This window comes from Carcharhinus amblyrhynchos, chromosome 23 (assembly GCF_965287045.1).
Source record: "Carcharhinus amblyrhynchos chromosome 23, sCarAmb.v2.hapA, whole genome shotgun sequence".
Taxonomy (NCBI): Eukaryota; Metazoa; Chordata; class Chondrichthyes; order Carcharhiniformes; family Carcharhinidae; genus Carcharhinus; species Carcharhinus amblyrhynchos.
In genome coordinates, this window is record NC_137346.1 from 22,087,512 (window position 1) to 22,115,258 (window position 27,747).

A 27,747-nucleotide genomic window follows, 5' to 3' on the forward strand; every position below is an offset into this window, starting at 1 on the left:
TCAATGCATTTTAACAGTGAGCTAAACACCGAGATGCCATTGTCAAAAAGCTAACAATGGAACTGCTCAACTCACTTAGCAACTTTTGGTTATGGGTTGAACCACAAATGTGTTTCTTGGTGTACCATTTCCACATAAATAAAACCATTACATGAATGTTATAAAATATGTAGGGGGGAGATTTCAGGTACATAGAATAATCTTTTAAAATATTAATTTTCCTCTGAGCATATAAATTCAGATTTGGACAGAAAAGTGCTGATGCCCTCCGAACAAAAAAGCTTAACTGAAATGATTTTGTACCTGGGATTAAAAAAAGCCTGGAACCCTAGCTTTGGAATAGTATATTAAAATGATTAGCTTATGGTGACAAAAATTCAATCATGAAGTTTTGGAGCTGAGATATTACAGGCAACTTTTATGCTTATACAGGAAATCAGTCATTAAAATATTGAAACATAAATATCTTGGTGTATTTGCTTTATTCATGGAAAGATACAACAGACATCAAGAATGGAAAGCATGATGTGGTTTAAATTTCCTTGTGACGCAAATACAACTTAACGCTCATTTATGAAACCATAAAACTTTAAATTATTGAAATAGAATGTAAAGAGAATCCCATTATTTTCCATTTATTTCCCACCACAGATAATCAGTGGGAAAAGGCATTCATGAATAAAATAACTAATAAGTAGGTTTAAGATACTAGTAATTATATAGATTTAAACATGTTTTTCTTCAGTGTAAAATGGAACAGAATTACATTATAGTTCAAAGCATAATACAGTTCCCAGTGTGCACAAAAAACTGCTTTCAGTGCACAGCCGAAGCTTGCTCACATTCAAACAAATTACAACTCTGTAAATTCAGTTCCTTTTGCAGGTCAGATAGCTGTGCCATAGCAGCTTTACGGAAATTGCACATGGCAAAATTTGTACCTGTTCGTTGCAATTGCAAAGTGTGCATATAATAAAATTTGAGTTCACAGTACTTTTATAAAAGCTTTAGTTAACTAGGTGAATAATGTATTAAATTGTCAACTCTTGCTTCAAGGTGATAAAATTCAAGATTGTGTCAAATTATTCCATAATGCAAAACAATACAAAATGGAGCTCTTGTGGATCACTCATTTTGGATAGATATGTACTTTCCCATCCTGAAGTCACATTCGACTCAAAACATTAACTGTTTTTCTGTCTCTATAGATGCTGCCAGATCTCCTGAGTATTTCCAGCACCCACTGTACTTTGCTCTGATTTTAACGTTCTTCCTACTTGATCAGAATCACTTCCTTGTGAAAAATAAGTCCAACATTTCAACGCTGTTAATGCATTTCCTCAGTTTCCTAAACCTTTGCAATCCATTAATTTCAGTGTTTGTGCTACTGAAAATTTTAGCCATTAAATAGGTTGTCTTTTAATAGCTCAAAGATTGCATTAGGTCAAATGTTTATTAAAAAGTACCACAAGCATGTCCTAAATATGTCTCATGAGCAAGTTATTAATTTACCACTTTTCAACTGAAAACTTCACCCTCCCCTGCTGTTAAAGTAGCTTCCTTACATGCTTTATTATTAATTAAAAAGTTGAAAACAAATATTTGGGCAAAGCTCTAAAATTCTATTATTCCTTGGGTTCAAACACCTTTAATCCTGGTATGAGCCAATTTCAGAGAAAGCATCCAAATTTCAGGAATGAAACACCGTAAAGGAGAATGATCGTAATTCCCATTAACATTTTTCAATAAGCAACATAAATATTTAATACAAACTGGCTACAATCTCCCTTTGGTTAAACATCTTGGATAATACAGTACTGTAAATACTCAAGAATATAGTTCATAAAGGCCTTCAATTATTTCTGAACCATTGTTCCTGAAAGGATTTTATAATGCATCACTGACAAATGTGACACAAGGGAGTAATTTAATAAAAGTTGGGCGCCATTTTGTCTCAACAATAAAAAAATATAGAGCACACAAGTTGGAGTCTTACAAGGGGATAATACAAAGGCATTCAGGTGATTTAATGCATCGACAATGGTACAGATATTCCATTCACCACATCATTCCTCACAAGTGGAATGTGTGGGGTGGTTCTCTGCTTGTAGCAGAAGCCATGATGTGGGTATGCCGGCGTCACCTGACGAAGGGGCTAACCCGAAAGCTTGCGAGTATATTATCAAATAAATAGGTTGGACTAAAACCTGGTGTTATCAGACTTTTTACTGTGTAGCAGAAGCCACAGGATAGACTGTCAACTAGGTGAGTTGAGCTAAGTTGAAGCACTATCGTACTTAGTGATTTGGATCACAGCAGCACATTTCAGTTCAGTACCTGCTGTAGGAAGAAAGCATACCCTGCATATATATTACGACAACCAACTGCTGCGGATCAAATGACATTGCACAATGGCACCTGGACTTGGATGACTTGATACAACGGTCAGAACCTAGCTTCCATCTGTCAGATCATTTGCTGTTGCAAATAAAAACTAAACATGGAATAGACCCACTATTATATGTACATATATACACACACACACACACATATATACACACACGCACACAGACAGACATACTCACACATACATACACACATTAATTAACAGACCAGCAGAATTCAGATATTGTAAATTGATTAAACTTCTCACTCAGATTAGGCAATCCCTCATCTATTACTCTTGATGCTATCACTTACATATTGAATGGCTTTGAAATACAGATGCAGAAGTAAAGCTATTTATGGTTAAAATATTTCATACTTCAAGTGCCTATTAGGTCACTGAAATATATTGTTCTGATCTGATAACTTAAAAAATAACCAGAATGTGAGAAAGTGTCATGAAAACTAAATGCTCTTTTATTTAAAGGGAAAACGATCTTAATAAATCAAGTACAATTTAAACTATCTTTTCCCACCAGAACATGCTGGTGATAGGTTTGCCGTTTGTCATGTTTCACCACAAGCATAAAAAAAACAATTTTGCATATACCCACTTATGTACACCATTATAATATATGAAGCATTTGTGTGTGCCAAGCAGGAAGATAACCAGTATGCTTTAGAGTTATCCATTACTTAACGGTTACAAATGTTCTGAAATTTGAGCTCTGTAGAAATTAAAATTAGGCTGTCTGTAAACTGGCAGTTCTTTGCACATGTGCAAATCCCAGGAGGGTCAGGATATGCACTCACTGGTTCAGCCATTTGGCATAGTACACAAGCACATTGGCCTATTCCATTCCAGCATTCCAGTGATTTCCCTTACGTTTCTGTAGGCATCATGTCTCCTGTTGTACGGGCAATACTGAGTGTCACAGACATTCCGAAAATAGCCAATACATAGCTTAAGAAAAATAAATCCCTAGCTAATAGCTGTTTGGTGTAGGGAAACACTGAAAATAGCAGACCCAGCTAAGGGGGGAGTAAAGTTCAAATGCTGTTCATTATGTCCTCCTCTACCGGTCCATTTCATCGAGCAGTGGCGTGGCGTCACCTGCAATAGACATTGGGGTCCCTTCAATCATGGGACTCGGTGAAGGCCGAGGAGTCATCTTTGCTTTCTGTTTTCTTCGTTCCTGTTCTTTCTCCTGCAGCCACTGTTCTGCTATTTTACCCCAGTCAACTGCAGTATGAGCAGTTGAAGTCCTAAGTCAAAGGATGAGAAACAGTGTTAGCCATTCTTGTATTCAAGCTGTTGCAATGTTAAATTTTGCTTAAGCTGTAAACCATTCAAAAATACAACACATCTTTTAATTGCAAGCCTGGACTGAATGCCTGAGATTGGGACATGGCTGTATGTGGATTGCTGATGCTAACCTGTACATCATCCATTTTCTGTTTGAGCTTCAGCCGTAACACCTTTGACAATTAGCTGCCATTTTAAGGTTTTTTCATGACTGGTTAAAATGCTTCACCCCCATTTTGACGTGCAAGACAATTCCGATCTTTGAAGGTTAAGTAGTGCAGACTGTGGGTACATTTTTGTCTTAGCGTTCTGAGCACATAGTTTGACATGGCAGTGGGAGTTATCACTCATCACTTAGAACATGGTCTTGGTTTAAAATTATGACCTCACACCTGCCCACATTGAAGTTAATGCCATAGTTTTCCCCATTTACTTAACTGTTCCATGACCCCTTGCAACTTCCTGCTCCAATCCACCCTACTTACTGTCTCTCTCTTAACTTAGTGTCAATCTACGCTCCAATAATACTCACTTTGGCTGTGACCTTTGTCGGGTTGTAGATGGCGGTATGACAGAAGCTTGAGGAGTCGCATTACCATGGTACTGAGGTGTTGTCATTGGTTGCTGACTGGGTGTGGTATACGAGTAGCTTGGAGTCATCAATGGTGTTGCTACTGGCTGCTGTGCAGGAGTTGCAAAAACCTGGAAAAGGATAAATGCTGCAAAATCAGGTTCAATTAAAGGCAATAACTAATTAAAAAATTACTGGGATTACACCATCCTTGTTAATATTTAAAACCAAGTTACCTGTTGCTGCAATGCTCAGTACAACTAGAGTAAAAAGTACAAGCTTATGTAGCCCTGGATGTCTATGTCCCTGAAGAGATGGTGAAAAATTAAATTGTAGAAAACACAATAAATGAAAATTTTAACGTCATTTGTATCTTGGATTGATACAATATTGCATTATAAGTAAAGTAGGAAACAATTCGGTGAGCATTTGCATAGGTTTTGGCATGAAAGCGGAACCAAAAAACGGTGAATTCAACGGCTTGGCCATAGACAGAGGGTAGCAGTGGAGGGATCTTTTTCTCACTGGAGGCCTGTGGCTAGTGGTGTTCCGCAGGGCTCTGTACTGGGACCTCTGCTGTTCGTGATAAATATAAATGATTTGGACGATGACGCAGCTGGTCTGATAGTAAGTTAGCGGACGACGCAAAGATCGCTGGAGTTGCAGATAGTGATGAACATTGTCAGAGATTACAGCAGGATATAGATAGGCTGGAAAACTGGGCAGAGAAATGGCAGATGGAATTTAATCCAGATAAATTTTGGTAGATCTTACGCAGGGGGAGCTATACAATAAATGGCAGAACATCAGGAGTATAGACACACACAGGGATCTGGGTGTGCAAGTCCATAGATCCTTAAAGGTGGCAGCACAGGTGGAAAAGGTGGTGAAAAGGCATATGACATGCTTGCCTTTATTGGATGGGACACAGAGTATAAAAGTTGGGCATATGATGTTGCAGTTATATAGAACATTGGTTAGGCCACATCTGGAATACTGCGTCCAGTTCTGGTCGCCACACTACCAGAAGGACACGGAGGCTTTGGGAGAGACTGCAAAAAAGGTTGATCAGGATGTTGCCTAGAATGGAGGGTATTAGCTATGAGGTGAGATTGAGTAAACTAGGGTTGTTCTCCCTGGAACGATGGAGGTTGAGGGGTGACCTAATAGAAGTTTATAAAATTATGAAGGGCTTAGATAGGGTGAACAGTTGGAAGTTTTTTTCCAGTTCAGAAATGACAAACACAAGGGGTCACAAGTTCAAGCAAGGGTTGGTTCAAGCAAGGGTTCAAGGTTCAATACAGACATGCGGGGGATTTTTTTTTTTACACAGAGGATGGTGGGGGCCTGGGACGCACTACCAAGCAAGATGGTTGAGACAGACACGCTAGGATCATTTAAGGCTTATCTAGCTAGCCACATGAACAGACTGGGAATAGAGAAATACAAACGGATGATCTAGTTAGGAGCACATGATTGGTGAAGGCTTGGAGGGCCGAAGGGCCTGTTCCTGTGCTGTATTGTTCTTTGAGTTGAAGGCAATATTGCTGTTGTAGCTTATTGTTGGCTGAGCTGATTTTTACTGGCAAGGATCCTGTAGAAAATCTCTGTCCCAAGTTTGGGCCCTCTGATCCCTGATTCACTTCAGACTGTGCTGGCTAGGGAATTGCCTAGGCAAACTCCAGGGTGGTGTGTGTGTGTGCTGTGAACTGCAAACTTTTCTCTACATTATGGACCAGCTCAGAGGATGCAAGATCTCCAAGTCCCATTGATATTTTACAAACATGCATAGTATTTGGTAGAAATTGAGGCAATGGGGAATATTTTCAACATCACAATTATTCTCTCAAGCAATGATACAACAGTTGATTTCACCTGGGGTATTTCTGATACATCATAGATTCGTGCGGTGGGTGTTTTTGGATAATGGACATGTCTGGGAAGTAGTTAAACTGCGTTTCGGATATGAATACAACATTCAGGATTTAAGATTTAGAAATGAGAACCAACATGGTAGTGTTCAAAAAGCTGAAATTAGAAATCTTAAAGCAGCCACATACGTGATAGGCACTGCTTCCTCCATAGCCATACTGACTGGATCCCCACTGTGCTGGTGTAGCATTTGGATTCTGACCCTGTCCAGTAACAGCTGCTATGGCATTGAACATTTGTGTTGTCATGTTCTGTGGGAGAGCATTTACTGCTCGTGTAAGATCTAAAACAGAAAGAAAATTTGCTTTGTTAATTACTTTGGATACCAGTTACATATCGAATTTGAGAAAAATCCCATTTCATTAACGCACCTTAAGTATAAAAGTACCAAGTTCTATTTTGTCTATGCTGAAAAGCTTTAAGACAGATTCAGTGTGCAACTGTGTGTCTCTTAATATTAGTTATTGGATATGCAACTAAAATACATTACAATATTCTGAATAAATACTACAAAATAGAATTGCTTTCTTTTCAGACATACATGTCAAAGGCAAATCAAAACACATCACAAAACTCCAGGATTATTAATGTCATACTCAAACACCTAACTTTATTTTCTTTGGGTTTAAGTTTGAGGTCCAGGGCTGGAAGATTACAAATCCTGACAAAATCAAATTCAGTCTGCTGCCCACCAGGAAATGACTGTCAGCTGAATATTAAATGGAATTACCATTATGATCTTCTGAGTCCACGGAATGTGGGAAACTAGCAAGACAAAAAAGATGCCTGGCCTAATTTCTATCACTGGTTTATTAAAACCATTTTGCATTAAGCATCAATGTGCTAAACAAAGATTTATTTTTGTAATGCTCCTTCTGGCTACTGAATACTCCCACTGAACTGTTAACTCGGAAATACAATGGGCTTGAATGATGGTGGTAGCATTAATATTAAGCAAGGTATGGAGCTGAGGGCACCAAAAGCCACAATTCGAAATGTCAAAGTAGCAAAAATAAAAAAAACTCACTGTAACTATCTGCTTTAATAGCTGAAAATTACTCATTTCCTTGCCGTCCAGCTTTAACAGTGATTAAACTACAGGAATATAGATTATACAATCAGGAATACAAAGCATCCAACAGCTGTAAAAGGAAAAGCAAGCAGTTTTGTACACTTACCAGCCAAATTAATATTAGCTGGCGTGGCATCCATAGAGGCAGGTGTTCTGCTGGATCTGCTTGTGCTTGAAGGGGTAATACCTGTAAACAGTGACTGTACTTATTTAACTATTCACAGTACGAGGACTTATATAATTATCCCAACTAGTTAGGAGCCCAACTAATAAAAACATACATGTCTATATTTGTGGTAAAATATATTTTATCCCAAGCTTTTTAAAGAGAATACATTCAGATTATTAGAAGTCAACTATACCTGCATTTTTCAGGAATTTCATTTCAACCCACTATAAAACATGCTGACCCTATACATCAGTTACCTTTGCTGGCATCTTTGGTCTTACCTGGTACAGGATCCTGGAAATGATCTTTAAACCATCTAAATAGTCCATTCACAGTTGGGAAAACATGCCCCCTATAGCGATATCCTTCTGGTGTCACTGTAACAAACTCCACCCTATAAAATAACATGGTGCTTAAGAGTGCAGACAGAAAGCAATGTACATAAAATTATTCTGTTAAACTATTTTTTAGAATGGTCATATCAACTTCCATGTTTTAAACCCACAGTCATTACATACCTTAACATGTCCCAGCTACCACCACCACCATCATCATCCCTGGGTATGCCATGCCCCATCAACAGGACAGACACAACAGAGGTGACAGTGCAGTGTACAGATGGAAGGAGTTCCCACGGGAGTCCTCAACATTGACTCTGGATGCCATGAAATCTCACGGGTTCAGGTCAAACATGGGCAAAGAAAACTGATGATTAGCACTTGTCCCACGACCGCTCCACACACTCAACTGATGAATCAGTATATCTCCATGTTGAGCACCACTTGGAAGAAGCATTGAGGGTTGCAACAGGACAAAATGTACTCTGTGGAGGACTTCAATATCCATCACCAAGAGTGGCTCAGTAGCACCACCACGGATGCCACTGGCAGTGGGGAGGCAATAAATACTGGCCCAGCTAGTGGCACACACATCCCATGAAAGAGTAAAGTCCTAAAGAACAAAGCTGTTAGACTAGGTCTGTGGCAGCTGGTGAGGGAAGAGGAAAGAATCTATTTGAGCTCACCAATCTACTGGTCTCTGTTCTGTCCATAGCAGCACTGGTAGAAGAGGTCACTGCACAATCCTTGTGGAGACAAATCCCATACTCACATTAAGGGTACCCTCCATTGTGTTCTGTGGCACTGCCACTGTACTAAATGGCTAGAATCATACAGTGCAGAAGAGGCCCTTAGGCCCATCAAGTCTGCACTGACACTCGAGAAACATCTGATCTCCCACCTAATCCCATTTACCAGCACTTGGCTTGTAGTCTTGAATGTAATAATGTAAGTGCTCGCCCAGGTACTTTTTAAAGGATGTGAGACAACTTGCTGCTACCTCCCTTCCAGGCAGTGCATTCCAGACCCTCACCACGCTCTGGGTTAGAAACCATAGAAACGCCACAGTGCAGAAAGACGCCATTCGGCCCATTGAGTCTGCACCGAAAACAATCCCATCCAGGCCCCATCCCTATATTTACCCGCTAATCCCTCTAACCTATGCATCTCGGGACACTAAGGGACAATTTAACTTGGCCAATCCACCTAACCTGCACATCTTTGGACTGTGGGAGGAAACCAAAGCAGCCAGGGGAAACCCACGCAGGCACGGGAAGAACGAGCAAACTCCACACAGACCTAAGCCAGGAATCGAATCCAGGTCCCTGGAGCTGTGAAGCAACAGTGCTAACCACTAAACTACCGTGCTGCCCAAAAGATTTGGGTTAAAAGGTTTTTCCTCACATCCCCTCTAAGCCTCCTGTCCCTCAACTTGAATCTATGTCCCCTTGTGACTGGCCCTTCAGCTTAGGAATATTTGTTCCTTATCCCCTCTATGTCCCTAATAATCTTGTACACCGCTATCAGGTCAGCCCTCAGTCTTCTCTGCTCCCACAAAAACAACCCAAGCCTATTCAACCTCTCTTCATAACTTAAATGTTCCATCTCTGGCAACATCCTGGTGAAGGTTGCTGCATAAGATAAAGGTACATGGAGTTGGGGGTAAAGCGTTAGCATGGATTGAGGATTGGCTATCTAACAAAGTAGAGTCGGAAATAAACGGATGCTTTTCTGGTTGGCAGTCGGTGACTAGTGGCATGCCGCAGGGATCAGTGCTGGGGCCTCAACTGTTTACCATATACACAGACGATCTGGAGGGGACCGAGTGTAGGGTAACAAAGTTTGCAAATGACACAAAGATGAGTGGGAAAGCAAATTGCGTGGAGGACACAAAGTCTGCAGAGAGATTTGGATAGGCTAAGTGAGTGGGCAAGGATCTAGCAGATGGAGTATAACGTTGGCAAGTGTGAGGTTATCCACTTTGGAAGGAATAATAGTAAAATGGACTACTATTTAAATGGTGAAAAATTACAACATGCTACTATGCAGAGGAACCTAGGGATCCTTGCGCATGAGTTGCAAAAATTCAGTTTGCAGGTGCAGTCGGTGATCAAGAAAGCAAATGGAATGTTGGCCTTTATCATGAGCGGGATGGAGTATAAAAGCAGGGAGGTCTTGCTGCAATTTTACAAGGTACTGGTGAGGCCGTACCTAGAGTACTGTGTACAATTTTGGTCCCCTTATTTAAGGGAGGGTATATTAGCTTTGGAGGGGGTGCAGAGAAGGTTCACCACATTGATTCCAGAGATGAGGGGGTTAGCTTATGAGGAGAAATTGAGTAGACTGGGCCTGTATTCACTGGAGTTTAGAAGGCCGAGGGGAGATCTTATAGAGACTTATAAGATAATGAAGGGGCTAGATAGGGTAGAAGCAGCGAGATTACTTCCACTTAGAATGGAAACAAGAACTAGAGGGCACAGCCTCAAAATACAGGGGTATCAATTTAGAACAGATTTGAGGAGGAACTTCTTCTCCCAGAGGGTAGTGAATCTTTGGAATTCTCTGCCCATTGAAGCAGTGGAGGCTACCTTGTTAAATGTGTTTAAGTCACAGATAGATAGATTTTTCACCAATAAGGGAATTAAGGGTTATGGGGAGCAGGCGGGTAAGTGGAACTGAACCACTATCAGATCAGCCATGATCTTATTGAATGGCGGGGCAGGCTCGAGGGGCTAGATGGCCCACTCCTGCTCCTATTTCTTATGTTCTTATGAATCTCCTCTGCAGCCCCTCCTGTGGAATCATATCCTTCCTACAATGTGGCGATCAGAACTACATACAGTATGGCAACTGTGACCTCACCAAAGTTTATACAATTCTAACATGATTTCCTTGCTTTTGTAATCTATGCCTCAATTGATAAAGGCAAGTGTCCCGTATACCCTTTTTACCACTCTACTAACGGGCCCTTTTGCCTTCAGATGTCTGTGGACAAACAAGCAAAGGTCCCTTTGCTCCACAGAAATTCCTAATGTCACGTCATTGATTGAATACTGACTTGTCAAGTTACTCCTTCCAAAGTGTATAACACTTTTCAGGATTAAATTCCATCTGCACTTATCAGCCCATTTCACTATCCCACCTATATCTTCTTGTAACTCAAGATACTCAAGCTTACCATTTACCAGCCAATCTCAGTGTCATCTGCAAATTTATGAATCCTACCTCTCAAGTAGTCATCTATGTTGTTTATATAAATGACGAATAATAGGGGACCCAGCACAGATCCCTGGGGTATGCCACAGGATACTGACTTCCAGTCACTAGAGCAGCCTTCTATCATCACCCTCAGTCTCCTACAACCGAGCCAATTTTGAATCCACTTTATCAAATTATCCTGTATCCCATGAGCATTTGTGTTCTTTCTAAGTTTCCCACGTGGGAACTTGTCAAAGGCTTTGCTGAAATCCAGATAAAGCATATCAACTGTGCTGCCCTCATCTACACACCTGGTCACCTCCTCAATTTGATCAAATTTGTTTGGCATGAACTCCCTCTGATGAAACCACGTTGACTATCCCTGATCAAGCCTTGCTTCTTCAAGTGGAGATAGATATTCTCCTTCAGAATTTTCTACAAAAGTCTGCCTACCACTGATGTGAGACTTACTAGTCTGTAGTTCCTTGACTTATCACTACAGCCTTTCTTAAATAGTGGACCCAGATTAGCTGTTCTCCAGTCCTCTGGCATCTCCCCGTGGCCAGAGATTTTGCACAGATCTAGCAACTCAAAACTGGGCCATTATCAGCAGAATTGTTTCCAACCACAATTGTTAACCTGCTGGCTTGGTATATCTCCCACTTTACCATTACCATCAAGCTGGGGAATGAACCCTGGTAGTATGAAGGCTGCAGGAGGGCATGCCACAAGCAGCACCAGGCATATCTAAAAATGAGTTGCCAACATGGTAAAGCTTGCCAAACAGTGGAAGCTGCTTTCAATAATGAGAGCTAAACAATTGCAAAACCAACAGGTCTGACCCATTGCTTCTTGGCCTTTTGGCTAAGATCAAGCGTCAAATCAAAGCCAAGATGGGGTACAATGTCTTATCTTGTAACTTTGCAGTTTTTTTGAGTCCCTTGTGGGGACCATGAAGTGGATTCATTTGGATTTTGAATTTGTTTTTGGAGCAAGCAAGGAATTGAATTAGATTTGCCCAGTCCATTCTGAGCATTGGCTTTATAACTTTAAGGATGGAGTTAAAGAATAGAAAAAAAAATCAGATCCAAGCTCTGCAATCCTCTAAATACCATCATGAATAGTGGACAATTAAACAACTAACTGGAGGAGGAAATTCTACAAATACCCCCAGCTTCAACCAACTTCAGTCAGAAGTGCTGGCTGGATAATCCACTTCAACCTCCTCCTGAGGTACCCAGCATCACAGATGTCAGTCTTCAGCCAATTTGATTCACTTCATAACTGAAGGCACTGGATACTGCAAATGCTATGGACCCTGACAACATTCTGAAATAGCATTGAAGACCTGTGCTCCAGAATTAGCTATGCCCCTAGCTAAGCTGTTCCAGTACAATTACAAGATTAGCATTTACCTGGCAATGTGGAAAATTGGCCAGGTATATCCCATCTACAAAACAGGACAAAACCAATCTTGACCATAGCAAAGTGCTGGAAGGTGTCTCTAGCACTGCCATCAAGTGGCACTTACCTTGAGTTCTGCCAGGATCACTCATCTACTAATCTCATTACAGCCTGGTCCAAACATGGGGAAAAGGGCTAAACTCAAGCAGTCAGGTGAGAGTGGCTGCTCTTAACATCAAGGCTGCAACTGACTGAGTGTTACATTAATAAGCCCTAGCAAAACAAGTCAATGAGAATAAGGGGGAAAATTCTTCACTGGTTGGAGTCATACTGCGCACAAAAGATGATGGTTTGGTTATTGGACATCAATCATCTCGGTCCCAGGACATCACTGCAGGAAATCCTCACGGTAATATCCCAGAGCCCAGCCATCTTCAGTAACCTTCTGTCCATCACAAGGTCAGAAATGGGGCTGTTTACAGAAGAATGCACAATGTTCAGCACTATTCGCGACTCCTTTGATGCTGCATTTGGACATGAACTGCTTCAGTAAGACCTAGACAACATTCAGGCTTGGGCTGATAAGTGGCAAGAAACACCTGTTTCACATACGTGCTGGGTAATGACCATTTTCAACAAGAGAAAATCTAAACCATTTCCCCACAACATTCGATGCCATTACCATCACTGAATCCTTCATTATCAAAATCCTGGGTGTTAGCATTGACTAGAGACTGAACTCGATCAGCCATAAAAATACTGTGGCTACAAGAGCAAGTCAGAGGCTGGAAATTTTGCAGCCAAGAAACTCATCTCCTGACTCCTCCGCCTGGGGTGGCACAGTGGTTAGCACTGCTGTCTCCCAGTGCCTGGGACCCGGGTTCAATTCCCAGCTTGGGTCACTGCTCGTGTGGAGACTGCACATTCTCCCTGTGTCTGCGTGGGTTTCCTCCGGATGCTCTGGTATTCTCCCACAGTCTGAAAGGTGTGTTATTTAGGTGCATTGGCCTTGCTAATTTTGCTTCAGTGCACCCGAACAGGTGCTGGAACATGGCGACTAGGGGATTTTCACAGTAACTTCATTGCAGTGTTAATGTAAACTTACTTGTGACACTAATAAATAAACTTGAAAAAAACTTACAAGCTGCAAGTCAGGAGTGCAGTGGAATATTCTCCAGTTGTTTAGATGAGCGCATCTCCAACAGCATTTAAGAAGCACAACAGTATGCTGGACAAAGCAACCCACTTGATTGGCACATAAATATTCACTCACATCACTGATGCACAGTAGCAACAGTTTGTACAAATTACAAGTTACACTACAGCAACTTTCCAAGGTTCTTGGAAGAACAAGGGTAGCAGGTGCAAGGGGAACGCCACCTGCAAGCTCCCCTCAAGGCACACACCATCATGATTTGGAACTATATTGTTGTTCCTTCACTGTCGCTGGGTCAAAATCCTGCAACTTTCTTCTGAACAGCATTGAGTGTATCTGCATCATATGAACTGCAGTGATTCAATAAGGCAGCACCACCATCACTTTCTCAAGGGCAATAAATGCTGCCTGCAACATCCCCATTCTGTGAGTAACCACCGCAGAGTCCTTTTAATATCACAAATAGCCATACAATAGATTTTCTATCTTTACAAAAAAGAATTGCAGATAAATTTCTCAGATCTTAAACCTGTTGGACAACAATACCCATCTTTGACACAGCCTTAAATCCATTACAAATTCTCACAATTTTAGCAAAATTCACACCTTTGGTTTCTACTGTAATGCATCATCACTGAAAGAAACTAAGATCTTCTAAAAATAGAATACTTTCCTGTCCTGAAATTAACCATTTACATCATTAAAACAGAGTTGTGGCAGACTCTTTCTGGCCATCTATTGTGATCGCAGTGCAGTAATACTGCCAGGTGCAGTTAACAACTGCTAAAATCAGAACAGGTCAGTACTATTAAGAAAAAATAAATGTGTCACAGTTGAAAGTCACATGCTTTTTCAGCTCAAGGCTTCCAGATACACCACTATCCATTTTACAAATCAACTGGTATGATACTACTGGTTCCTCTTATTTTCTGCCATGGAGCATGCAGATATCACAATTATATCCATAATAAATACTTCATAGGGCCTAAGGAGAGGACAGATCTTTCAGTACAATAATTACATGGACTTACTAAGAAAATCAGCTGTTTATCTGCTGAAAATATTGAACAACATTTTGGGGATACCAACCTTGGTTTAGCGCGAGGTTGATAGCCTAACAAAAACTTTCCCGGCAGTTCCTTTGACGCTGAAATATAATAGGGAATAAAAGAAGGCTTTTCTCTTTTGGATTTTGAAAGGAGTTCTTCCATTTTCTAAGAAGAAAAATGCCATATTTAATATTTTTGTATCACACAGAATATGAAGGCATGACATAACATCCCAAAATTGGCTGCTTAAAGCGAACATTTTATGGGCACAGATTAATTTCAAAGTTCAATAGGAAAAAACTAAGTTATGCAATCAAAACATGAACATGACACTTGCTTATGCAGACACTGACTGACCAATGCATACATAGCATTTCGTTTTCTTTATTTTCATGATCACCAACTTGCAATCCCAGGAAGGACCAAGGACTGTCCATGTTGAGTATGTCTCCATGAATCTGCACTATTCGCCTCCTCCCAACAGCAGAAACATCATTTTATAGAAGCATACTTGCTTGGTTGCCATTATGATAATTTAGTGCAAAATATCCACATGATTGGGACATAATAAAAACTGGCTGAGTAAAGATTAACATTAATCTGAAAAGCAAAATTGTGTTTCTATTTTCTCAGTCTGTATTAATAAGCTCTTTAAAATAGATCCCTGTGAAACCCTTTTTGAACTAGCCAGTTCACATGCTGTGCAAATACCTTGCGGTCACCGCCATTGCAATCCTGATAGTATTTGTGATACAGCAAGTCACGAGCAAAAGATGCCATTGGCTGCACATAGCGAGCAGTAATTTCATCGAGATCTTCAAATTCCTGGATAACGACATTGCAAATCAAAAACTGTAAGACCCTAATAATGCAAGATTGACTTTTCAATAAGATATACAAACTCATGTACATCTTATACAAGTGATAAGCATTTGGAGGACTACCTGAAGAGTAAAAGAATTCAATGAATGAAAAAGGTGTTTCATACACTGCATTGAGATTTGTATCAAATACTGGCTACACGCAAGTGTAAAACGTATCCACAAAAAAAGCTAAAGATAGTGCATGAAAATATACATCAGTTCACATTAGAGATAATTTACTCTGAATTTGAAGCCAACAACTGTATTTTTAATTGTAAACAGGCATTTTGTTGCAGAGAAAAAAATCTATGCACTTACTTTGAAAATATTGTGCAATGCCTATTCTAGGCAACTGTTGCCACATATCTCACTGGATACAAATTCAATGGAACTTCATAAAATCTATATTTGCAATTAAGCAGATTAAGATGTGCTTTTAACTTACTTCATTGTTGATTAAAAGAGACTGTCCCAAGCTGAAGGCATTCTCTTTGCCTTCTTCCCTGACATCTATATGTTGATAAATCCCATCTGTCACTTTCCAAGTTACAGTCAGGTGGTTTGCTCCCTTGCTGCTAGGTCGGATGATAACGTCTCCTTGGTCCATTGTTTCCATCATCTTCTCGGCCTGCTTGAAGTTGATATTGTGGAATGACGGGTGCACGATGACCCGCTTGATGTATGCTATGGGAGAGATTGGAATAAATAAGTATTAATAAGCTAACTCAATTAGTAAATGACAAACATTTCGGTTTTTGCAGATTACCGATCACTTAAGACCTCCAAGTTTGTAAAACTAGCATGTTTTCTCAGGTTGACTGCCAAGCAGAAAAGCAGCTTTCAAGTCTACTATCTCTCTGAGTTTTGTTACGTTAAGATAACACGAGTAGCCTGGAGGGTTGAAGCTTACTTCAGATTAACAAAACAACTGACAACTGAGCTCAAATAGACTGATGACATTTGAGGTTTTCAACATTAAGAATTCAAATGTTTAAATTTTAACGTACTCGTGCGCTGCTGTTTCTTCTTTGCATCATCTTCTAGTTTTCGATCCGCTGCCTCAGCGTCAAAGTCATAATATGTGTCCTTAGGCAATTTCCATTCATTGTTCTTATCCATTAGATCAGATGTTCGACATGTAAGATCCACACTAAATTTTTCAATGTCTATCTTCATTATTCTGCAGTGTACAGTCATGCCAATCTACAAGGGAACAGCAGTGCTCAATTACATATCCAGTCAGATATCACCCCAGAGAAATAGGAAAATAGTTTAACAGAGAATAATCTCTACCTTGACCCTTTCTTCAGGGTGTTTAACATTTTTGTCACTGAGGAATTTTGTTGGAATGAAACCTGTAACGTTGTTGTCCAGCCTTGTTTTCACTCCTATAGCTTGACCAGGACAGGCACCGCTGTCAAAGTGATTCCAAACCTGCAGGGGAAAATGCCAATCTTTAGAGAGCAACTTCAATTATTTAGTGACTTGCACTTTTTCTGCTGCAGGAATGCAAAGGACAATGTTAGGAAGAAGGGAACATCAGGTATGCTCACAACTTTTACATAATATGCATTCCTTCAACAGATATGCTGTAAAAAAAAGTACTGACCAGTTGATCTTTACATTTGAAGTAGACCTCCAGGTGGAGAATAAATTAGATAGGCTGACAAAAAGTCAGGCAAGAAACAGACAGAGTCAGATGAATTTGAGCCCCTAAAACAGATGAGGTTGGGTGTTAAAAATCTGAATCCTGAACCAAACCTATTCCTTCTGGTTTTGGTGGAGGTGGGAGAGGGGTGAAGGATGAGGATTGGGTAACTGAAGCACTCTTGGAGGTGGGGGACGGAGTTAGCAATTTAAATATGTTAAAGAGACTGTGTGCATCATTTTAACTTTGGTTCCTAAGCTCCCCGAATGCAGCTACAGAAAGGCAATGATTGTTAGATCTAGGAGTGCAATCATAATTGCCTCTCCAATTCAATGTCCCTGACTTGATAACCTGCTTTGGTTGAACATCCCTGACACTTCTGATTTTCCCTCAATCTGCCCCCAACGCAAGACCTCCGACCGTTGCTATTTCCCCTTCCCCACAACACAATCCGAGCTCCCTGATCATGCCTCCCAAAGCCTTGAAGCATGCACCCTATTGTGGCCTCACGTCTCCAATCATGCCTCTCCCATCATGCCTCTCCCTTACATGAGGTTGAGGCTCGGACTTGTCTAGCCCTATTGCCCCTGCTCCAAGGCTTTCTACTGTCGCTGGAAGCCAAACATGGGCTGAGCTCCTGATGGGGAATAGGTCAATGTTGTCACATACACGTTGTGGAGTTAAAATTGCACAGCATATAGGGTAACCTCAACTTTTAGACCTTCCGCATGTTATCAAATATCCATACCTTACCCTCAAGAGGGTCAGGAAGTTAAAATGCTCCCTTGAGAGGGAAAGAGAGAGAGAATTCAGACTTGTTTTTATTTAGTGCCTTCCATAACTGCAGAATATCGCAAAGTGCTTTAAAGCTAATTATGTGTGTAGTACAATCATTGTTATAATATGGGAGACATGTCAAAGTTCCACATATGGGAATACACGAATGACCTGCTTTGTTGTGACTTAATTTGAAGGATCAATATTGGCTAGAATTCCTCTGCTTTTCTTCAAAATATTTTTTTAAAACTTAAGTCATTTTAGGAGATGCAGGGATTGCTGGCTAGGACAGCATTTATTGCCCATTCCAAGTTGCCCTTCTGAAGGTGATGGCGAGTTGCCTTCTTGAAGCGCTGCAGTCACTGAGATGTAAGAGAATAAATTCTTGAATTTTGATCCAGTTTTGAAGGAATGGCAATATACTTCCAAGTCACGCTGGTGAGTGACTTGTACGGGATCTTCCAGGTGGTGGTGTTTCCAAGTATCTGCTGCCCTTGGCTTTCTAGATGGTACTGGTCATGGATTTGGAAGATGCTGTCACTGTTTGTTGGTGGTGAAGGGATTGAGTTTTTGTGGAAAGGGTAGCAATCATGTGGGCTGCTTTTTCCTGCATGACGTTGAGCTTCTTGATTTTCAGAAGGCGTTTGACAAGGTGCCTCACAAGAGGTTATTACAGAAGGTCAGGGGGCATGGAGTTGGGGGTAGGGTGTTAGCATGGATAGGGGATTGGCTGTCAAATAGGAAGCAGAAAGTGAGGGTCAATGGGTGCTATTCAGATTGGCGTTTGGTGACTAGTGGAGTGACCCAGAGGTCGGTGCTGGGGTCTCAGCTATTTACCATTTGTATAGATGATCTGGAGGAGGGAATCGAGTGTATGGTGTCGAAATTTGCTGATGACACCAAGATTGGTGGAACGGCAAATTGTGCGGAGGGTGTGGAGAGTCTGCAGAAGGATTTAGATAGGCTGGGCGAATGGGCCAGGAACTGACAAATGGAATTTAATGTTGGCAAATGTGAGGTTGTCCACTTTGGTAGGAATAATGGTAGGAAGGACTATTACTTACATGGCGAAAAACTGCAGCAGGCGACGGTGCAGAGGGACCTCGGGGTCCTTGTGCATGAGTTGCAAAAACCCAGCCTGCAGGTGCAGCAGGTGGTCAGGAAGGCAAATGGGATGCTGGCCTTCATAGCGAGGGGGATTGAATATAAAAGTAGGGCGGTCTTGCTGCAGCTGTATAGGGCACTGGTGAGGCCGCAGCTGCAGTACTGTGTGCAGTTTTGGTCACTGCACTTACGCAAGGATATTTTGGCCTTGGAGGGAGCGCAGAGGAGGTTTACTAGGCTGATACCGGAGTTGAGGGGGTTGAGCTATGAGGAGAGGCTGAATAAACTAGGCTTGTACTCGTTAGAGTTTAGAAGAATGAGGGGAGATCTCATTGAGACATATAAGATGATGAATGGGATGGATAGGATAGAGGTGGAGAGGCTCTTCCTGCTCAGAAAGGACAGTAGGACTAGAGGGCACAGCCTCAAGATAAAGGGGGGGCGGTTTAGAATGGAGTTGAGGAGGAACTTCTTCACTCAAAGGGTGGTGAATCTCTGAAATTCCCTGCCCGTTGAAATGGTGGAGGCTGCCTCGCTAAATATTTTTAAGACGCGGGTTGATAGGTTTTTGATAGGCAAGGGGATTAAGGGTTATGGGGAGAGGGCGGGAATGTGGAACTGAGACATGACAGATCAGCCATGATCTTATCGAATGACGGGGCAGGCTCGAGGGGCTAGATGGCCTACTCCTGCTCCTATTTCTTATGTTGTTGGAGCTACACTCATCCAAGCAAGTGAAGAATATTCCATTACACTCCTGACTTGTGCTTTCTGGATGATGAACAGGCTTTGGGGAGTCTAGAGGTGAATTACTCACCATAGAATTCCGACCCTTGGATCTGCTCTCATCGCTATAGTATTTATATGGCGAGTACAGTTCCAATTCTGGTCAATGGTAACTCCCAGGATGTTGATAGTGGGGGATTCAATGATGGTAATGGAACATCATGAGGCAAAGCTTACATCCTCTCTTACTGGTGTTGTTCACTGCCTGGCACTTATGTGGTGTGAAAGTTATTTGTCAGCCAAGCCTGGACATAAGATCTTTTATGTCTTCTTGGGAGGACAGAGTCTTAGTATAACATCTCACTCAAAAGACAACACCCCTGACCATTTAGAACTCCCTCAGGACTGCAATGGAGATTTTTTGCGCTCAAGTGTCTGGAATAGTCTTTAGCCCGTAACTAAAATCATCCACAATTCCACAGCCAAAATCAAACAGGAAGACCTGGACAACAATTTAGAGTTGGACTGATAATTGGCAAGTAACATCCATGCCATGCAAATACTGGGCAATGACCATCTCCAACAACACAGAATCTAACCATCTTGTTTTGACAAACAATGGCATTATCATTGCTGAATCCCCCACTCTCAATATTTAGGGGGTTATCAGTGATCTGAAATTGAACTGGACCAATCATATAAATGCTGTGGACTACAAGAGGAAATCAGAGGCTGGGAATTGTGCGGTAACACACCTCCTGACCCCCCAAAGCCTATCCACCATCTTCAAGGCACAAGTCAGGAGTGTGATAGAATACTTTCCCCTTGACTGGATGTGTGCAGCTCCAACACTCAAGAAACTGGTCACCACCAGGACAAAGAAGCCCACCTGATTGTTATGCATTTAATTAATTTCATATTCAAATCAACATTTAATGCTGGAATAAACAATTTGAATCATGAAACATATTTTAAAAATTTTATGACCTAAATCTTCCCGCCCTGCCCACAGCAGGAATTGTTGCAAGCCGGACAGAGAATTCAACAGACAAGCAAAAGGTCTGTTGGGTGGAAATTTTGTTTTATCAGTGGCAAACATGCACATTTTCAAATACAGACTACCTCATTGAGTTAACGCATACACACAGAATTATTCTCAGCATACTTTTAAATTATTAACTTTCATTTTTATAAGTCAGTGTGCTTTTGACTATCCTGTGCTGGAACGTAGGTATAAAATTTCATTCTCAAATGTTTAATGGCATTTAAAAAACTGTTGAACCAACAGTGAATTTCTGGAAAAGTGGGCGGGTTCGGAAAGTACCATATTTAAAATATATATCCAAATTTTAAATCAGTGATGTGTACCTCACTAAGTTCTGGGAAGTTGTCTTGTTGGCAGAAAGGACACTGCCAGAGACCAGTTTCATCATTCCGAATAGCTTGATCATAACTTTCACCTTGAGGCCTCCTGTGAGCAATCCCTGTTACATTGCATGTAATTAATTTACCTAAAACAGAAAAAAAAGTTAGAAATGTAAAAGCATAGCAATTCCAGCAAACATAACAAAATTAAAAGAAGATTAAATTAAAATTAAAAGTTGCTTTTTAAATCCTGTGCATTTGAGGCCAGTGAGAGAGAAATCTTACCAATGTAAAAGGTCTCTGGAGTTTCTTTTGTTAGCATGTTGAAAATTTCCTCCGAGTTTGCTGCACGGCATGGTACACGCAAATCCTTATACCTGCAGCTCAGTTCAGCTCGAATATCATACAGTGTGATACCTTTATTACCATAACCCTGTTAATGGTGAATTAAAATAGATCACTTCAGAGCAAACCAGACAGTGAAAATTATTTCTTGTTAGTATCTAGTAATTGCAATAAGCAATCAATGTTCAAAACAACTTAATAAAATGCAATAGAAATTTTGTTTTATCAATGGCAAATGTGCACATTTACAAATACAGGCTGCCTCATTGAGTTAACACACACAATTATTCACAGCGTACTTTCATTTTTATAAGTCAGTGTGCTTTTGACTATCTTGTGCTGGGATATACGTATAAAATTTATTTCTCAAATGTTTAATGGCATTTAAAAAAACTGTTGAACAGTGAATTTCTGGAAAAGTATCTCAGAGTAGATGCTTTTAGGGGGAATATACAAGTGGTTACGTAATGTTTTCCCACATAGTTTTACATAATCTGAACAGCCTGTTATTCAAATGAATGGCACTAATTGCTGTATGCTTCACAAAGCAATACTTTGATCAACTGATCTTAGTTTGGTTTACAATCGGGAATAACATTCATGTTTAAGTGGAGGAAGAATATATTGTGCAAATACAGACAAGCAAATACCTGGCAGGCAGGTTCAGTTGAGAGGTCAATGAACATCATGACTCACTTATGATAAATACTCAATTGAGTTAGGCTGTCAGGCTGGTAGTGTCTAAGAAATTGCACTACAGCAAGTTAGCATTGTCAGAACAGAAGGGATAGCACTACTGTATTAAGTTAATTTTGGAGGTTTATTACATACTGTAGATTCATTTACAACAGTGATAAAAAAAAGTTCTCTGCCAATTCCAGGCACAAAACAATAAATATTGAAACACAGCATACCCGTTATTATATGGATTGCAGGACAATGTGACTGTGCCAAAGCTGTTGAAAATGTTCATTTGTTGCATTATATCTGACAAACAACACTAAATTAAACACCAACCTGCCTCTCCAGTTCTTCTGCAAATGCGTCGAGGTCAAGATCTTTTAGTCGCTCAGGATTTTCCAAAATTTCTTCCAGTGCTCCAGCTGGGTTGGCATCCTCTGCCGATTCGTCGTATTCGAGTGCATCCACAGCCATTTTTCTGGCCCACTCGTAAGTTTCAGGGTGAACTCTTGAGCCATCCAGGACCTCAATGTAGGAATCAGTACTGCAGATATTATACAGGGCAAATGTTAAATGAGCAGGTAAACACCTCTAATAAGCAAAAGACAAATGGAAATCAATGTTCCTTGTCAAACATAATTTTAGGTGTATATAAATAAAACCTATATATTACGTATCATACATCCCACCTTCTTTACATAATTTAAAAGTCAGCTGGAAAATTATTTCAGTGAGTTTGGAGAAATCAAGCGTAGTTAACTAAACAAACTACAGAGATATTTTGCTGATCAACATTGCTCAAAATAGACCGATTACAACAATGCAAAAGTTTCATTCTTCCTTCAAATTCAGAATAACTTGGTTACTTAAAGTGATAGAACATTTTAGATCGTTATTCTACAAAATATATGTCTGTTTCCCACTCCCAATTTCAATACATGAAATCAAGACTATCGCTTGGTTTGATTAAAAGGCTGAAGTGTATTGTCGTGGTCACATCATGGGAGTTTGGCATATGTTTATCAGTAACTGTTACACAAGAACTTCTGAGCATATTTGATGATGATTAATGTGGGCCAACTGACACATCCCAGGATTTGGTCAAATTATCACTCATTTGTTTGATTGCTACCACTGTTTTACACATGATTGGCACTCTTTTATATTGCCTATCACTAGATCACAGCAAGATGTAATTTAATCAAAGTAACATTCTAGTTTTGATACTCAAGGTATAAATCTCAAATAACAACTTTTCTCAAACTTCACAAATTTACGTCTATTTTAAAATCATTTAAATTACGCTCCTTAGAATGTGCTATGAAGTAGTATACTAATTATATTCCTAATCCCTGGTTGTATACTCCAAAGGACAGTGCTCATATCCAGAAAGATAAAATTAGAAGGAAAGGAACATAATTTTTATTTGAAAGTCATAATGATAACAAGTAATTCAGATATTATGGCAAAGGCAGACTGCAAGAGCAACGAGGCAACTGGGAACCCTCGGCTCACTACGCTATTTTAACTTCGACACTTCGAATTGTCACACGATATTGGAAAACACACAGGATAGATTCAACAGCACAAAAAATTTCACAAATTGTACTTCTGCATTATTAAGACTAACCTGTCCCCTAATGATGCAGTATCTATTTTAATAAATCCTGCACAATTGATGAAGACTTTTGGGCCCATATGGCACATTGTGACTAGTTGGGTCCGGTTTTCCAGGCGAGTGTTATTCTGCTTGAGGATCTACAGGGGAAGATAATGATCTGTTAGTTGTAGTCCATGAAGAAGTCTAATGCATAATTCTATTGCTGCTTATAATACTGAACACTCATTCTTCAAATTCAATGCAAATAACTGACTGCACAACTTCAATGTTTGTAGCTCAACTGATTTTTAATAAAATAAAAGTATGCAAAATTCTCCAAATGGATGAGTTCTATTTGTTGGACACTTTATTGGTGCAATTCACTTAAAAAAGTTCACAGGTTTTTAATGGCATTGGAGCTGCTTCAAATATTGCTCTTAAGCCTCCCTTTGCCTTCAATGCACTTCAAACCTTTTCCCACCCAACAAATGTACTTACAAAAATTGTGAATTTACGATATGGGACCAGTCGCACCTTTCAGGCATTAGCAGTACTACGGTGCCTGTTACAAGTGACAAGAACATAACCAAAAAGAATTCAGCCCTAATCAGTGGTCTTCAGTTTTAATTCCTACCTTTTGTAGGTGCGATCCTTTACGAGGTCCTAAACCACATACGTACTGAACCAGTGCCTGAGTATGTGGATGGGTTATTGCTCTGTTTACATCCACACCCACTTCATTCACTCGATTTATGAACTCACAATAAAGTGCATTCAATAATTCTTCTTTAACTACTTGTTCCTGAGGGATAGAAAAAAATGAACTACTCAAGAAATTGCTTTACAACCTCTTTCAATTTAAGTCAGGTTAGAGTTAGTGGAGGGTGGCATGGTCCACATAAATGCTTCTCTTTCAGTATCAGAGCGAGGAAAGCTGTACACAACTTGGCTACGTAATTCCAAAATTGCTGAATCTTTAACACTAGAGGCCATGATTAAACTCCACCAGAATCCAGCATTCTAAAGCTTACACTTTTTCACTTTCACCCACCTTTCTGACAGAATAAGCAAAACAGAGTATATAACAGATATGCTCCAACAGCATGATCTAAATTGAGGAGTGCAAATGCCAAGTTGCATGAGGACTCACTTGCACAAAATCTTCTTAAATCTACTCAATACAAGATAAAAAGCTTACTTCATTTTCAGTACTTCCTATTTAAAAGAAAGAGTATAAATTGTGAAAAATAAAATGGTAGATTACCTGCAATGGATGGAATTTGAGACAAACAATGTCTTCATCTGTGCTGCAAACTTGAGCAAACTCCACCAATGGATCCTGTACCCGGCGAGCCAATGATACTGCTTGACGGAGCAATGGTGGATAGTCCCTAAAATCATTCTAATGTACAAAAGAACCAAATTAACAAAAGAATTTTCTTTGAGAATACAAACACTTATAGTTTATCTCAGCCTTCTGATCTCACTAAAGCACATCTGAGAAACATTGCCAGCCCACTGCCAATGCTTTTCTTCAGTAGATTGATTGGAGACTGAGCAGAATAAAACATAACAAATATCTCTCAGACTCCTTTCTGCCTGAGGGACATCTGGTCTTCTTTATTTAACACAAAAATTGAGAGAATTGATGACAATTGATGACATTTTGTGATTGTGTGAGAAACTTCATGAGACATGAGTTGCAGCAAAAATCAGTGAAGAGAAAACTAGCATCCAATGATCAAGTTATCTGCCCCTAGTCAACAAGTTTAGTTACTTCATTTGTGATGCTTATATTTCCACACCACTTACCTCTGATTTTTTACTGTTCATGTAGAGAAGAGCTAACTCATTGTCCACCAGCTGCACTCCAATGGGTGACATTTGATGCTCCTGCTCTAATTCATGCACTATTCGTTTTATGTCCTCTACAACCATAAGTGCATCTCTAACAAGCAAAACATCCATATATTAAACATTTGATGCTGTGCACATCCTGTCCAAAACATTACTTTCTTGCAATGTGGTTGTGTGTCGATATTAATAATTGTAATGTCTATATAAGCATTTATAAAATAATGGACATGGGAATGATAGCTAGACTGTAACTAATAGTTCTTCAATCACGTAGCTACAGATGGCCAGGTTGAATTATTCACAGATTTGTCTCCTACCTAGGGGATGTTTAGTTTTCCCAAGGTACTCAATCAACATAAGGAACCTATTTGGCAAAAAACTGTAGCACTTGTGGTCAGCACATTGCAGCACACAACTGCCTCAAATGAAGGAAAAATATTTTTACTGCTGATGATGTATACAGATACAATAGTTTTAATATGGAAACAAAACATAATAAATGAATTTTGTTTTGGCAAACACCCTTGCAACTTAGAAAGTGGGATCTTCTAACTCTAAAGTGCTCTCTGCTTTGTCATAATTCTTACAGCAGGCACCAGTGATTTCTGAGGTTTCATTGTATCAGTATTACGGTTAAAGTAAAACGTACCATTTTGTTACAAAATTATTATAAAGATTCTATGTGTAACATAAATATTTTGATAATAATTAGCAAATAAGATTTAAAAGCAAATTGCAACATTGCCTCATCTATACGTCTGTAATTCAGTGAAACTGATTTTTTTGGTTGCTGCTACGTATTCCAAGACCCTTAATCACTGGTGTTTATATTACAGCCATATATAGTTGATATGGAACTTGTCCGACAAATATTACTTCCAGAGGCGGAATTCTTTGTACTTACTTCACTATCTGACAAAGACAACTAAGTGCCAAAGTACCTATCAAACGAAACTGAGATTTTGACTGGAAGCAATAGAAAGCTTTAAAACGAGTCAAACAAAAACAGGGGCTGTTCACATCTCAAATACAGCCATCGTGTTGGTGTATGAGCAGGTTGTTCAGAAACGTCTAACTTAATTATTTATTACATTAACAAACTACTTCCTTACCTATTTTCTCCACCCACAGCCACAACATGGGGTTTCTTATTTAGAAGAAACTTTTTCAAAGTTTCAATATCGTGTGCCTGTGGACAGGAAGGTTTAGAATTAAGCTATTGCAATTCAATGCAATTTACTTTTCTTCATGCCTATTTCTCTTTGCATTTATGGGCAACAATGGGACAAGATGTGTTAAAAATTTAACAGCAGTCTGGTAAACGCCAAATTCTAAAAACAAAGACAAAATGTAAAATAGAAACAGAAAATATTGGAAAGATACAGATCAGCCAGTGACTGTAAAGAGAACGCATGATATAACATTTCAAATAAATGTCTATGCTGTTTCATAATGGAGTTATAAAAAACTAAATTTTCTGTTCGAGTTCTAATAAAAGGTACATAAACGAAATTATAACTTTTCTTTTTATTGATGTTAACTTATCAGTATACTTTCATCATTATCCATTTGTATTTCTTATTTACAGCATTTTATTCTTATTCATAAAGCAGAATTGCAAAATATTTGACTTGCTGGCAAAGTAAGTGGCACAATAATAGTTGATCATCATTTGGGCAAAAAGGAATTGCATCCATCACCATAACCAATCACTCTCTCCACCAGTGCACAGTAGTAGTAGTAGTAGGACACAGTAGTGTGTACCACATACAAGATGCACTGCTGCAACTCATCGAGCCTTCTTCAACAGCATCTTCCAAACCTGTGACTGCTGCCGCTGAGAAGTACAAGGTGTATGAGAACACTACCACCTGCAAGTTCCCCTCCAAGCCTCACACCACTGATTTGGAACTATATCACCATTTCTTCACTGTCACTGTGTCAAAACCCAGTACTCCCTTCCTCACAACACTGTGGGTGTTTCCGCACTGCATGGATTGCAGCAGTTCAAGAAGGTGGTTCACCACCACCTTTTCAAAAGCAATTGATGATGGGCAACAAACGCTGGTTTTGCCCTGATGCCAACATCCCATGAATGAAAAGAAAAATGCATACACAAGATCAACTCCATTGCATAACCTAACTAAAATGTCTTAGTTCGTTCCGGTTGCTTCTTAGCATTTCATTGTTAGAGGAACAGT

The 27,747-nt window shown here is 39.8% G+C and overlaps 1 protein-coding gene across 1 annotated transcript in view; it reads right to left on the reverse strand.

The window, feature by feature from the left end:
* Nucleotides 1-463: 463 nt before the first annotated feature.
* Nucleotides 464-27,747, reverse strand: part of supt6h (SPT6 homolog, histone chaperone and transcription elongation factor) — a 77,835-nt gene continuing 50,551 nt past the window's right edge. Inside the window, exons 20-37 of the mRNA XM_080210898.1 lie at nt 26,659-26,735; nt 25,502-25,637; nt 24,954-25,091; nt 24,324-24,491; nt 23,720-23,847; nt 22,426-22,633; nt 21,349-21,496; nt 21,067-21,209; nt 16,737-16,877; nt 16,451-16,646; nt 15,889-16,127; nt 15,292-15,405; nt 14,621-14,745; nt 7,717-7,829; nt 7,373-7,453; nt 6,323-6,477; nt 4,224-4,393; nt 464-3,651 (exon numbers count right to left, since the gene is read on the reverse strand). Coding sequence (XP_080067024.1) covers nt 3,462-3,651; nt 4,224-4,393; nt 6,323-6,477; nt 7,373-7,453; nt 7,717-7,829; nt 14,621-14,745; nt 15,292-15,405; nt 15,889-16,127; nt 16,451-16,646; nt 16,737-16,877; nt 21,067-21,209; nt 21,349-21,496; nt 22,426-22,633; nt 23,720-23,847; nt 24,324-24,491; nt 24,954-25,091; nt 25,502-25,637; nt 26,659-26,735 — 2,670 coding nt within the window. The 3' untranslated portion in view covers nt 464-3,461. The remainder of the gene's footprint in view (nt 3,652-4,223; nt 4,394-6,322; nt 6,478-7,372; nt 7,454-7,716; nt 7,830-14,620; nt 14,746-15,291; nt 15,406-15,888; nt 16,128-16,450; nt 16,647-16,736; nt 16,878-21,066; nt 21,210-21,348; nt 21,497-22,425; nt 22,634-23,719; nt 23,848-24,323; nt 24,492-24,953; nt 25,092-25,501; nt 25,638-26,658; nt 26,736-27,747) is intronic.